The sequence below is a fragment of the Drosophila teissieri genome, chromosome 3L, assembly GCF_016746235.2.
Source record: "Drosophila teissieri strain GT53w chromosome 3L, Prin_Dtei_1.1, whole genome shotgun sequence".
NCBI classification, from domain to species: domain Eukaryota; kingdom Metazoa; phylum Arthropoda; class Insecta; order Diptera; family Drosophilidae; genus Drosophila; species Drosophila teissieri.
The window spans coordinates 13,184,902-13,197,805 of NC_053031.1; the positions used below are offsets into that span (position 1 = coordinate 13,184,902).

General features: G+C 44.6%; 6 protein-coding genes and 3 non-coding genes across 10 annotated transcripts; 8 read left to right on the top strand and 1 right to left on the bottom strand.

The window, feature by feature from the left end:
* Positions 1–281: 281 nt before the first annotated feature.
* LOC122616311 lies at positions 282–1,712 on the top strand. The gene has a single exon (XM_043791720.1). It carries the CDS (start codon positions 573–575, stop codon positions 1,599–1,601), a length of 1,029 nt encoding a protein of 342 aa, XP_043647655.1. The 5' UTR covers positions 282–572; the 3' UTR covers positions 1,602–1,712.
* Positions 1,608–3,118, bottom strand: LOC122616310 (transmembrane protein 43 homolog). Its single transcript, XM_043791719.1, has 3 exons — positions 2,686–3,118; positions 2,014–2,606; positions 1,608–1,947 (listed from the first exon to the last, which is right to left on the bottom strand). Exons 1-3 carry the CDS (start codon positions 3,009–3,011, stop codon positions 1,736–1,738), a joined length of 1,131 nt encoding a protein of 376 aa, XP_043647654.1. The 5' UTR covers positions 3,012–3,118; the 3' UTR covers positions 1,608–1,735.
* Positions 3,119–4,274: 1,156 nt separating this feature from the next.
* LOC122617682 lies at positions 4,275–4,658 on the top strand. Its single transcript, XM_043793632.1, has one exon. The coding sequence runs from the start codon at positions 4,371–4,373 to the stop codon at positions 4,635–4,637; it is 267 nt and encodes an 88-aa protein (XP_043649567.1). The 5' UTR covers positions 4,275–4,370; the 3' UTR covers positions 4,638–4,658.
* A 952-nt stretch (positions 4,659–5,610) lies between these two features.
* Positions 5,611–7,863, top strand: LOC122616277 (40S ribosomal protein S4). Its single transcript, XM_043791679.1, has 6 exons — positions 5,611–5,736; positions 5,881–5,913; positions 6,011–6,269; positions 6,342–6,439; positions 7,133–7,304; positions 7,530–7,863. Exons 2-6 carry the CDS (start codon positions 5,911–5,913, stop codon positions 7,781–7,783), a joined length of 786 nt encoding a protein of 261 aa, XP_043647614.1. The 5' UTR covers positions 5,611–5,736; positions 5,881–5,910; the 3' UTR covers positions 7,784–7,863.
* LOC122618683 lies at positions 6,690–6,832 on the top strand. Its single transcript, XR_006326053.1, has one exon. It is a non-coding gene; the product is annotated as a small nucleolar RNA psi28S-3327 (small nucleolar RNA).
* Positions 6,889–7,031, top strand: LOC122618682. Its single transcript, XR_006326052.1, has one exon. It is a non-coding gene; the product is annotated as a small nucleolar RNA psi28S-3327 (small nucleolar RNA).
* LOC122618684 lies at positions 7,331–7,472 on the top strand. Its single transcript, XR_006326054.1, has one exon. It is a non-coding gene; the product is annotated as a small nucleolar RNA psi28S-3327 (small nucleolar RNA).
* Positions 7,864–8,482: 619 nt separating the features above from the next.
* On the top strand, positions 8,483–10,931 carry LOC122616382 (syntaxin-12). Its single transcript, XM_043791820.1, has 3 exons — positions 8,483–8,620; positions 8,950–9,633; positions 10,254–10,931. Exons 2-3 carry the CDS (start codon positions 8,952–8,954, stop codon positions 10,430–10,432), a joined length of 861 nt encoding a protein of 286 aa, XP_043647755.1. The 5' UTR covers positions 8,483–8,620; positions 8,950–8,951; the 3' UTR covers positions 10,433–10,931.
* An 83-nt stretch (positions 10,932–11,014) lies between these two features.
* Positions 11,015–11,812, top strand: LOC122616383. 2 transcript variants are annotated; one of them, XM_043791822.1, is made up of 3 exons: positions 11,015–11,199; positions 11,263–11,496; positions 11,569–11,812. In XM_043791822.1, the coding sequence occupies exons 1-2, from the start codon at positions 11,109–11,111 to the stop codon at positions 11,478–11,480; spliced, it is 309 nt and encodes a 102-aa protein (XP_043647757.1). In that variant the 5' UTR covers positions 11,015–11,108; the 3' UTR covers positions 11,481–11,496; positions 11,569–11,812. The 2 variants fall into 2 exon arrangements, with proteins under 2 accessions (XP_043647757.1, XP_043647756.1); XM_043791821.1 differs by lacking the exon at positions 11,569–11,812 and having other exon boundaries at positions 11,016–11,199; positions 11,263–11,553.
* The last annotated feature ends 1,092 nt before the right edge of the window (positions 11,813–12,904 follow it).

Genomic DNA, 12,904 nt, shown 5'->3' on the forward strand with positions numbered 1-12,904 from the left:
TTTGCTGAATATATCTTCTGAACCTATTAATTAGTTGGTAACTGCAACATATTAACCGCCCATATGAAGTGATTTCTATGTTTAACTTGTCCTTAGTCTGTTATAAATAAAATTTGGTAAAATACTGAAATATCTACGCAGTGCAGTGCAAACCTCTAATAATCTTTTCCATACAATACACCTTAAATGAGTATGCATATTCATGTATTCAATGACTATACACACAAAGCTGCTCGAAACAACTTGTTTTTAGATAAAACCCTAGAATTCGTAAATCTTTTTTGAAGAACTCGCGCCTAAAAGCAGCGAGTTGGCCGATAAATACGGATGCCCAAGTATCGATTACAGCGGCCAGCGTTGCCACTACGTCCGCACTTGTTGCTGTATCGTCACGCACACGCACACCCACGCACAGCCATTACGTCAATATGGCAAACAATCTGTCAAACGCGCAATTACAACAAAAACAGTTGGTCAAAATAGGTCCATCCAGGATTCGCTGAAGTGGTGAGCATAGCGCAGAATTGCATCTGGCGAGGATTGACAGAGGGCACACGAAAGATCCGCGCAAAATGCTGCCACAAACGCCGCCACACGGATTGAAGGTGATGTCGGGAGCGGAGGAGAACCGACACTATCTGCGCGCCTTCATCCAGACCTACAGGGATCTGCCCGTGCTGTGGGACACCTCGCTGCGGGACTACACCAATCGGGAGAAGCGGGCGGAGGCCTATCTGCGCCTGGTGCCCATTTACCATTATCTCAAGCGGGACGCCACCGTGGAGGATGTGAAAAAGAAGATCAACACCCTGCGCACGAACTACCGCAAGGAGCTGAAGGTGGTGGAGAGTGCCCTGCGTTCGGGCAGTCTCCACAGTCCACGTTGCTGGACCTTTCAGGAGCTGGACTTTCTGCGCAACTCGGAGAAGTTTCTGGCCGTCAATCCCGCCTTCAAGAACGAACCCACCTTCGCCTTCGGCGAAAGCAGCAATTGCCCGAGTGCGTTTCTGGAGGCCCAGGGGGCAGCCCTCCATTATCCATCACCACGGCCGAGTGGTCAAACGCCCAACATTTCCGAGATGTTTCACAAATCATTTGGACCTCCGCCACCGCCGCCGCCAGCAGCCAACCATGTGGATTATGGGAGCAGCAAGCGAGCCAGACAAACGCCGCCATGTACGGGAGCAGGAGCGGGATCTAGTGGTGGCGCCGGAGCAACTGGCACCTCCCACAACACTGACGAACTACTCAACATAGCCTGCGAGTATCTGGCGGGCACTTATCCGGAGGAGGAGTCTATCGCCCGCACCTGGACGCACAAACTGAAGCGACTGCCCCGCGAGCAGCGTCTACTGGCCGAGCGCTTCATAAACGAGATACTCTTCGAGGCCGAGTCCAACAATCTGCATCGCGGATCCGTGCAAATCAACAACAGCTTCGAGCCCTATGTGCGCTACGAAGAACCGCCCAATGGTCACGAGGAGCAGGACAAATCACAGAGCCCCAGCGTGCACACCTCCAGCGAATCCAAGCCCAATGTGGCGGGAGCGGGCGGAACCGGACCTGGCAGCACCACCAATGCGGGCATCAGGGAGTTCTAAGTCTAGTTTAGTTGCTAAGTGTTAAGTTTTTATTGGCCGAGGGGTAAATGGCAAATGAGATTGAGTTAGCTCAACAATGAAAATCAACAATAAATAAACCTGTACATAATATTTTGAGATGCCTTAGTTGTGGATCAGTCCAGGCGATGGTAGTCGACCAGATTGCGGGTGAACCATACGTAAGGCGATGCGCCAGCCAGGAAGAGGCAGGCGCCGATCACAGGACGATGCAGGATCCAGGCCACTGCCGCAATGGTTAGGGCCAGCGAAAATGCGATGAGCAGGTTGCCCGTAACCGGGAACTGGGGATCTGGAGCCAAGGCCACCAATAGCGGCACCTGCACAACTGCAGTGGGAGGACATATAACCAATTAGTACATAGGATCAATTGCTTAGAAATAGAAGTACTCACACAACAGACGCAGGATTTTGGTGTTGCAGGTGACGCCGAAGAAGATGAGCAGCCAGCCGATGAAGCGCCACCACCAGGTGTGCAAGACCTGGGCACGAGCCTCCAGCCGGAACACCTCCTGGACACTGAGCCCACCCGGATAGACGAGCAGCACCGGAACTCCACGGGAGGTTATGTAGGGCACCAGTTTGTTGCCCGACAGTTTGCCCACCACGCTGAACACCTCGCCCTCCATGCCGGCGAAGCTGAAGAGCAGGCGCATATCACCCACCTCCGGATTGAACACATCATTGGTGTGATAATATATGCCCAGATGCAGTTTAACGCCACTATCCTCTGGCCGAATGTCCGAGGTGAGCTCCTGGTAGTTGTTGAACTTCTCCTTCACCTCCCCACCCAGTTCATAGCGTCCAATGTAGACGGCATCTGCCACCTGGACGTGGCTTTCGATGGGAAAGTGACTGGGATTCGTGTGCCCGTAGCGATTGTAGAAGTTCCGCGAGTCCACGATCTTGTCCCGCCATTCCCGCGTGTAGTAGTAGGTGCGGGAGTCCGACTGCGTCGTTCCCACGCTTTCGCCATAGTTGTGCTCGCTGCAAAAGAGGATGAGGTTTTGGAATTAGATATAGTCGGATTATTTAGTTTACTGAACTGGAACATAAAACAACTAACACGGTCTCCTCGACCCACTGGTACATTTGGACGCGTCGCCGCAGCTTCACCGCCAGCAGCTGGATGTTGTAGTCGGGTTCGGTGAGCGGTTCGCCCACGAGAATCGGGCCGGATAGGTGGACGATCCGGCCCTCGAGGCCCACCTCCTGCTCCTCCTCCGTGAAGCGAACGGAGTAGATGTCGGCGTGTGCCTCATCCAGCGCCATCATGTTGTGCACGGCGCGTCCCTCGTTCCAGTAGAGCACTGTGCTCCCGGCCACGAAGAGGATCACGCCGAACAGGGCGATGGGCCAGTGGCTACGGAGCGTTTCGTTCAGCGATGCCATGGATGCGGGCGATCCAGGATGGGTGCTTTACCATCTGTGGAACGCAGGCGATAAATAAAAATTCCGGCAACAGCTGATTGGACGCAGTGTGACCGGGTGGGAAGAGCGGAAAAAGTTGCATGCCAAAATCCTGTCTTGGGTTTCCAGCTTTCTCCCATTAAATGGTTAAATTACAATTTATTAGCAACGCATATCGATTCTTATCAATGCTTATATCTAAAATAATGATTGAGCAACTAGCGATCCATTCTGTCTATAAAATAATTGAGCCACCAGCGATTTGCTAATTTGCCAGCAACCAGTAATTCTCTAATTTGGGGGAGTCCCCGTACTGATAACGAGTAGTGTGGCCGTGCTAAATAGTTTCTTGATATTTCGTGGCCCAAATGGAATATTTCTTTGCGATCTGGCTGAGGTTACATAAAGAAAATCAAACAAAGGCAATGCGCTTATAAATACTTGAGCACAAAATGAGAACTGAAAGGGATCCAGCCTGCGTCAAGATGATTGAGCAGCAAATTAAAAAATTGAATAATTTTTATGATGAGAAAAATTTCGATACCGCATTGCAGATAGTTTTAATGGATATACATAACCGATTTGGGAGCGTGTAAATAGAATTTGGTTCCTTTTTATGCTGGCATCTGGCATGGTGGCGAATTTGTAATTTAATTATTTGCATAAATAAAATTAATTTAAATATTAACCTTTGTAAAAATGTATTTAAAATCACCTATTTTCACCTCCAAACGGTTGCAAAATAGACCAATTATTTCGGTCTCTAAATATAGTTCCCTCCTTAAGGATAGAAAACTGCAGACTATCTGATACCCGTTGCTCAGCTATTGGAAGTGCGAAGGAGAGACTTCAACACTGACAGTTTTTGGCGGTTTGTGGGCGTTAGAGTGGGCGTGGCAACATGGGTCAACAATCTTGCGCTGTGTAATCACCTCTTTGACTCTTTTAAAAACAATAAATTGTCCAATCATTTGTAACTTGAAAAATGCGTCAGTATTCCGTTATCAGTGCAAACAGCAATCAGTACAATAAAACTTGATGAATCATTTATGAGTGCACCCATGAAGATGTACATATTGACATATGTATGTACAATTAGCTTTTTTTATGGGGCTCCCCTCTTTTGAAATCCGGTGTGCCCAAGTGGGGAAAACGATAAAATCAGTATGTACGGATGTATGTCATGTATTTACCCTTTTTAAAAATAAAATCAAACAAAGGCAGTGCGCCTATATAAAGGCGAGCATATAGAACATTTTCATTCGCTCTGCAAACGCAGTGGTAGTCAGTGAGTTAGTAAAAATCCGGTAAAGTCAACTTGACAGCAATCCCTGCACAAAAATGGACTATACTATTGCCATGAATCATTTGGCGGAATCCGACAAGGAGAAGAGGCAATTTAAGTTGAAAATTACGGAGCTCGAGCACCAAATGAAAATGGAAAAGGATCCAGCTCGCGCCAAGTTGATCGGGGAGCACATTGAGCAATTGAAGAAACTGGATGAGGAGACCCAAAAGGAGAACTTGGAAATTGCCAAGAACAACGCGATGGTACTAACGGCGAATAATAAGTTTAGATTGGCGTACGATCTTATTAACAATTTTTAAATAAAACTGTTAAGCTTCTAATATGCCGAATTAATTAATTTCATATATAAAATATATTTCTGTACCCATTACTTGGTTTATTACTTTACTTAAGCTTACATATTACTTTAAACTAAAATAAGAGAGAACGTTGTAGTCAATTTCCTCGACTATCAGATACCCTCTTTCATACCGAGAACGCCTTTTTGGCTCTTTGTTTTTATTTGTAATTTTTGGTTTTGGTAAGGGTATTCCGCATGAAGATTTTTTACTTTAATAATTTGGTATTTTTTCCTTGGGTTAAATATGTAAGCAAAATAAAACAACTGAAAGTAAACGGTAAATGAAAATACATAAGTCAAAGTAATAGTCGATTGAGACAGTCGTAAGGAAATCAAACTTGTTTGATTGTTTGATTTGTTTAAATACTACAGGGAACACTATAGGGTCTATTTATATATAATATATGATATTTCAAAGGGTCCATAGATGTCCTCCTCGTCTATTATGTCTATTATATTCTATTATATTCTATTAAATGCTATTATATTCCATTATATTCTATTATATTCTATTACATTCAAATATATTCTATTCTTTTCTAGTATATTCTATTATATTCTATTATAATCTATTATATTTTATTATATTCTATTATATTAGATGTTGAATAGGATAATGAAGGACAGAGGTCGTTCAAGTATTCGGCAATCAGATTAATTACAATACTTAACACTTTTTTTTAAGTTATCGCCCTTAAAATTAATTTACAAGTGGATTATTATAATGGATAAGTAAACTCGGGTATATAAACGCATATGAATGTAAAATATTCTATATTTTGGGGTATCATATAACGAAAGCACTCGATAAAATCCCGATCGGTTTTAAAGGTAATATTTTATTTCCATTTACATTACGACATAATGTTATGCGACAACTGACAAAAGCTAAATGATACAGCAGCTAATGAATGCCCCCAACAATCAGGCACCCTCACTAAACGTAACCCTGCGCGTTACCCCGAATCTAGTATTTAATCATTTCGCGCCAACTGCCGGCTGGCCACACCGTCCGAAAATCGGCCTTTTCCTTTTCCTGTTGTATTGCCCGACGGACGGTATGTGTATTTTTCTCAGCGAGCCACGTGCTAAATTTTGTCAATGGAAGGCCCGGCAGTGGGGATTTGCTGGGCAGCGAAGCGGCTTTGGCAGTGGCGCCCGAATGCTTGCACAAAACTAACGTTCGATTGTTCTATTTGCAGTGATCGCCCGTTCAATATAGTGAATCAAACATGGTGAGTATCTGTTGGTGGCGAGATATGGCTATGATTGTTTTTGCCTTTTCGCAAAATGGAACCCATGGCTAACGGCTGAAACCCACTTACTTTGCAGGCTCGTGGCCCCAAGAAGCATTTGAAGCGTTTAGCCGCCCCCAAGGCATGGATGTTGGACAAGCTGGGAGGCGTCTTCGCCCCGCGTCCCTCGACCGGTCCACACAAGCTGCGTGAGTCGCTGCCCCTGCTGATCTTCTTGAGAAACCGCTTGAAGTACGCCCTCAACGGCGCCGAGGTCACCAAGATCGTCATGCAGCGCCTGGTTAAGGTCGACGGAAAGGTCCGCACCGACCCCACCTACCCCGCTGGCTACATGGGTGAGTTTTGTGCAGGAAACGTGTTTTGAATGTGTGTACCTGTGTACTAATGTGCTGTATTGCCCATTGCAGATGTCATCACCCTCGAGAAGACCGGTGAGTTCTTCCGTCTGGTCTACGACGTGAAGGGACGCTTCGTCATCCACCGCATCTCCGCCGAGGAGGCCAAGGTGAGTTGTCTATTCTGCCCAAGGAGGTAGCTTCCAGAGGCTCTAGCTTTCCAATGAATGGCTTAAATGGATGTCACCTCAATTGCCAGTGTGATTAGCTAGAATCGGAAATACTTAACAGGAGTATCGAGTAAACTTACGATCAACGTTCCTCAACGTTTTGTTTTGAAATCCTCTTATTCTTATACCTCTTTGGAATACAAAAATGAATTTTTAGGATAAATATGGAATGTTAACAACTTAAATATTCAAAAGGGCTTTGTCGAAGACCGTTTTGCGTGTAGAATAGTGCGCCGATTGGTTCAAAACGAAGCCCAAAGCAATTTTTGATACGACGGTCTCTGATTTGACAAATCCCAGTTGATTCAGTAACTTTTACGTGCAATTACAATTGAAATCAGAGAGTTTTTAGTATTAGTTAGTTATTCGAAATTAATGGACGAAACTGTTTGTGGGCTTCGTCGAAGACCGATTTCCGCCTATTGCCATGTGTCTATTGGTTCAAATCGAAGCCCAAAGCAATTTTTGATACGACGGTCTCTGATTCGACATTCCGCAGTCGTCTTAGTAACTTTTACGTGCAATTACAAAGCAATAAAACGGAATTATTAGGTGAATTTATTAAACTATAAGTTTAGGCAGAACCTCAGCTAAGCCTTGGAATTAACCGACATCTCATTTGCTCCTTTGCAGTACAAGTTGTGCAAGGTCAAGAAGACCCAGCTGGGCGCCAAGGGAGTTCCTTTCCTGGTCACACACGACGGCCGCACCATCCGCTACCCGGATCCCCTGATCCACGCCAACGACACCGTGCAGGTGGACATTGCCTCCGGCAAGATCACCGACTACATCAAGTTCGATTCCGGTAAGGATCTCATCGTTGATCGCCTTTCATTGGCTGGTTCGAAGACCACAAAACGCTCATCAAAGTTGCGTGGTTCAAAAACAATAAGCCAATAGCAATTTTTGTCACGACGGTCTCTGATTCGGCACTCCACAGTCGTTCCAGTAACTTTTACGTGCAATTACAGTCGCCCAATCTAAGCTAACTAGTTTGATTCCAACTAACTGAGTGCTTTTCGATCCACAGGCAACCTCTGCATGATCACCGGAGGCAGGAATTTGGGACGTGTCGGCACCGTTGTCAACCGTGAGCGTCACCCCGGATCCTTCGACATTGTGCACATCAAGGACTCGCAGGGCCATGTGTTCGCCACCCGTTTGACCAACGTGTTCATCATTGGCAAGGGCAACAAGCCCTACATCTCCCTGCCCAAGGGCAAGGGTGTCAAGCTGAGCATTGCGGAGGAGCGCGACAAGCGTCTGGCCGCCAAGACCCACTAAGCCGCAGGAGTTTAAGGATTTTTACCTTTTAGCATAACACTCTGTACGTTGAGCTACGGAATTACAAGCCAAGAACGTAACACATGTGTTTTCTTTTGCAAAGGAAGCGGTAATATTTAATAGGGAATATTTGTGTTGGCCAACAGTTGTAAGGAGCAAGTGTGTTCATTTAATAGTGTAAAAAACGTGGGACATGTGTAGCGTGATTTTAAATGAAGTATGAGTTTAGAAAAAGTTTTAAATCTATTCACAATGCTTTTAAACTGGTTTTGAGCTTTTCTGCATGTTCAGCACGTGAAGTAAAACTATTTTGACATATTTAGAGTATATCCCCGAATTCTAAGCTTATTTAAAGTGTATATCCCTAAAATACAAGCTTAACAGTTTGATAGGGCTAATTTGGGCCAAAATTTAAAACTTTCTGTGGGAATAGTAATGATTTTAGGGTTTCATTTAGGATGGTTGTGGTGATTTTGTTTACGTTTTTCTTAGCATATGAACTTTTAAAGGTAAGTCTTCAAAGTCTTCTTCAGTGTATTTCATTTTCTCATATATAAGAAAACAACTAAAAGTGTTAGCAATAGATTTTCGAAGGAAATGGGTTAATTTATTCAAGGGTTGCATTTTAACCCCACTGTGGTGCGTGGGGGGCTGGAGTTGGCGCCCAAATAATCGATAACCCGCCCCCCAGCATCGATAGAACGGCCGACGCAAAAGCTCCGGTCACACTGCTCAGTGGGCTGCTGCTTCTGCTGCAGAGAATTATCATTGTATTTCGTTTGGTGAAAGGCTTTGTGCGCTGACATTGTGCGTCCCCGGATCAGAACTCGCTTTGAAGTAAGTACCAGGCCATCCCGGTGGAGCATTCCTCCGCCGGGCGGAAGCCCTAGAAGAGCCCCCGCCCCCAAAAGCAAATCATATGCGAAGAAGAAAACACGTAAATGCTGCCCACCCATACAGCGATGCGCTGCACACACCGATGCACACCGACACACACGCACACTGGCGAACATCATATGTTGATAAGTTGGCGACACCAACAACAACAATGCATGTGAATCATTTGTAGGGATTTGTCTGTTTGCCTGTTTGCTGGCGAGTGGCATTAAATGTCGGCCTATTTAGCGAGACCCCTGCTTTGAACTGACAGCGATATGAACTTACAGATATGTCCCAGGCCTTGAACAATCCAGGAGGAGGCAGCAGCGGAGGAGGCGGTGGCCCCCATCGGGACTATGGTGCGATGGCCGATTCCACGCCCGAAGTGAGTTTTGCGGCCGCCGGCGGTTCGTCCGGCTTCAGTCCGACGGAATTCATGTCCCTGAGCGAGGACATTGGCCACAACATCACTGCCATCCACAGCAGTACCAAGCAGCTGGAGAAGCAGCTAAAGCTGATTGGGACACCAAAGGAGCTGCCCAATATGCGGGAGAAAGTGCACACCATCAACACCAAGTGCAATGCCCGGGTGCAGACCACCAGTCAGGATTTGCAGAGGCTACAGGCCGTCGTGCGGCATGGAGATCGCCAGCAGAAGCTGCAGCTGGAGAAGCTCACCAGGGAGTTCCACGGCGTGGTGGAGAAGTACTCCAATCTGCAGCGACGCATCTCGTCGGCCATGCGTCAGACCCTTCAGCAGGCCCAGCAGTTCACCGACCAGGATGTGGAGGCCAACGCCCGTGCCGAGCTGCTGCACCAACAGCGCCTGGAGCAGGCCCATCTCCAGCAGGAGCACGACATGCTCGACGATCGGCGGCGGCAGGTCGAACAAATAGAGTCGGACATCATCGATGTCAACCAGATCATGACCAAGCTGAGTGGCCTGGTGCACGAGCAGGGGCAGCAGATGGGTGAGTACTACTCTGCTTATATGTAAGTGGGGCTCAACGACCGCAAATCGAGAAACCACAAGCCGTAATTAGGGTTCTCACTTTACGATACTCCATGGAGTTCCAGAAATCCAACAGTGTGCAAATGGAGAAATCCCTTGGTGCAACGAAATATTTCAATTTTATCAGTTGCTTGAATGTGACATTTGTAAATCTCTTTTATTGCCTTTTCAAATTGAGTTGATAAGTTAAACATGTGCATGAAAGTATGAATCATTGGCTTGGCTTCAATAACAATGCACATTTGGAACTGATTGCAATTATTAATAACGAGAACGACAACGAGAATTTCCATATTTTGTTTAAAACCCGTGTCATTTAGCAAGTAATGTGCGCATACCCTTATCATATCGTTTAATGTCGCTTCCTGTTTATTTAATCAGTAATCAATTATTTCGGGTCTTACAAAAATAAGAGGATACTGACAAATAAGTATTTACCTACTGCCATTAAAGGTTTCGATATCGAATTTCCACTCTTTAGTAATACTTGAAGGAATTTCTATATGTTAGATGTCAGATTTTGCATTTTACTTGTTTTTTAAAGCAATTTCTAAACCAATTTGAATTTCTTCTTCACAGACTTCATCGAGAACAGTATTGAGCAGACGGCCGCCAACGTGGAGGATGGCACCTCGGAACTGGCCAAGGCGGCCAGGAGTCGCCAGAGCTACCGGCGCAAGATCTTGATACTCCTGGTGATCGCTGTGATAATAGGTTTAATCGTAACTGGCGTTATCGTTGCCAAACTGAACAGTTAATTGTTTTATTTGTACGCCCACATTCAAACACACGCAAACATACACAACACACACAACCCACACACACACGCATAGATTTTTGTAAAACGATTTTTATAAGAAACAAAATATTCGATCGTTGAGAACTCTGTTTAATCACCAAGTGAGCAAAGACAACAAGAATGTAGAGGAAAAGCTAAAACAAAAAATAAACAAATACCATATTTATAATTATATATATACATATACATACATAAGTAAATAAGGATACTGAATCCCACTTAACTTGCATATAAACAATATTCAGCGCTTTTAAATGTTAATTATTTCTTGTTGAAAACGATTATCGAGAGCAATTTAAGTTTTGCATTGAAATTTGTAGAATTTTTGTGTTTAGTTTCAAGCAAGCGGAAGGGGATTGCTGAAACCAAGTGCGGTTTCAGTAATCTCTTTTGATATATGTTACAAGTTATAAATAAGTGAGCCAGCAATCGAAAATAAAATAAACCGAACAAACCAATTTGAGTTTTTTGAAATGCGCGCCAAGTGACGCAGAGCGAATGGAATAGGTTGGCAGTCCGCTTAAAACGATAGCACGCAATCGATAGACTTATCGGTTAGAGTCAAAACCAAAACAACGTGCTGCGGAGTAAAATATATACATTTTGTTTTCTTGATAAAAATACAATTTGCAAAGATGCCACAGGGAAAATTCAAGAAGGCCAAGCTGCCCGCATCCATACAGAAAAAGAAAAACCAAAAGCAGGCTGCCTTCACCCGCCGTTCAAGTGAGTACCAACATGCACAACAATCTCTCCTAAAATCTAAGTTTCTGGATTATTACTTTGTAGATGCGCCCATTCAGGCGAAAAAGGCCAAGTTCAATGAGACGCAGAAGATCAAGTCCGTCATCTCGAAGTCGGTCAACAAGAGCGTGGAGAGCGAACTGCGATCCCGCGCCCACGAGGGATACATCCAGTTGAGCAAGGCCCAGGAGGCGGTGGCCAAGCACCACGCCTCCCAGGCGAAGGCGGCTGCGGCGGCCAGCACCGCCAAGTCCGCGGAATAGCTTACTCTAGGCCTAAGTACATTGTTGATAACCAAATGACCTGCATATTGTATAGTAAAACCTTTTCAAACTATTTCCATTGTTATAGTATCGATTGGAATTGAGAGGATTCGAGTTTTCCACACTTTACCAACTGCGTTTTGCTCTAAACAATCTCAAAAAGGACTTTACATCCCAGTAATAGCTGAGAATTTAAACTAAATGTATTGTTAGTACTAAGCTTGTAAAGTTACATGCATTTTGTAGTCCCTGCTGAATTTAAAGCAACATTTTCTATTGATATTTGATACCAAATCTTTTAGAGGATATAGCAATCAAACTAATTCCTTATGAATGATAGTATGTAGTATTATAATTTCCGAAAAGGGTGATAGATGCCTAATGCAGAATACATTTTCCTATAATCTTGAATCTTTTTTGCAATATTTTAACAACGATGACATTTTCTTTTAAGTTCCGTGCAAATTATACGAGATTTTGAAGTTTTCATTAAGTTTTCTTGCTGTGAGCTTTGACTTTTCTCCAACGCTGTCTCAAGGACTTGTTGACCAAGTACTACAATGCCAACTTTGACGTTCGCCCAATTTATGAGCGGACCTTTGGTGGAAGAACTTTTGCATTCAGCTTCCTACTTATCACAATCAGTTTGTTTAATTATAAAAATAGTTGGCCAACAAAGTTGGTTCCGCTGACATTTATTGGACGATTCGCTGCGGCTCCGCTCGCCCAGAATTCCGGAATTCCAAAATTCCGTAATTCCGCTCCTTTAACGACAGCTATTCATGACAAACTTTTTTGGCATTGGCAGCTTTGACGAAGTGAAAAGGAAAAAGTGCAACTAACAATTTCTATTTAATTTTCGCAACGTTTCGTTTCGTTTGCTATGCAAATTCTGCCCGCTTTTGATGCGCTTTTAATTAGCCAGCATCCCGCACTCACATGCAGCCGGAAAAATTCACAGCCAATTGCGTGTATTTGTTTTGTTTTCTTTTTATTGCCAGCCACCCCCCGACCCGCCCTCTTTTATCAAGCACTTTGATTCCGCGCTTTTTCAATCGCATGCAAATTAGCCCCGCCCACCGCCCACTTACCTGAGGAACAGGTGACAGGATCCGTAGGTGCTCGTTAGTCGTTTTTTGGGCGTTTTGCGTTTTTAGTTTAGCGCCAGATTGAAAGTGCTTCCAGCATGCAAATGCATTTCTGCACTCAACCAGCAATTTGGGCGGACGAACCTTTATGGCTATGCAGTTTTAGTGCCGGAAAGAAGCAGTTGATATCAGGCATTCGGAACTTTTTGACACCTATCCAAGCACACTCGCCACTTTTGGGGAGTTTTGGCAATTTCATGAAGGATGATGTAAGTCGTGGGGGAAGTACTCAAATATCTTTATGGGGTATCTTAATATCTTTATAATAATATTTGA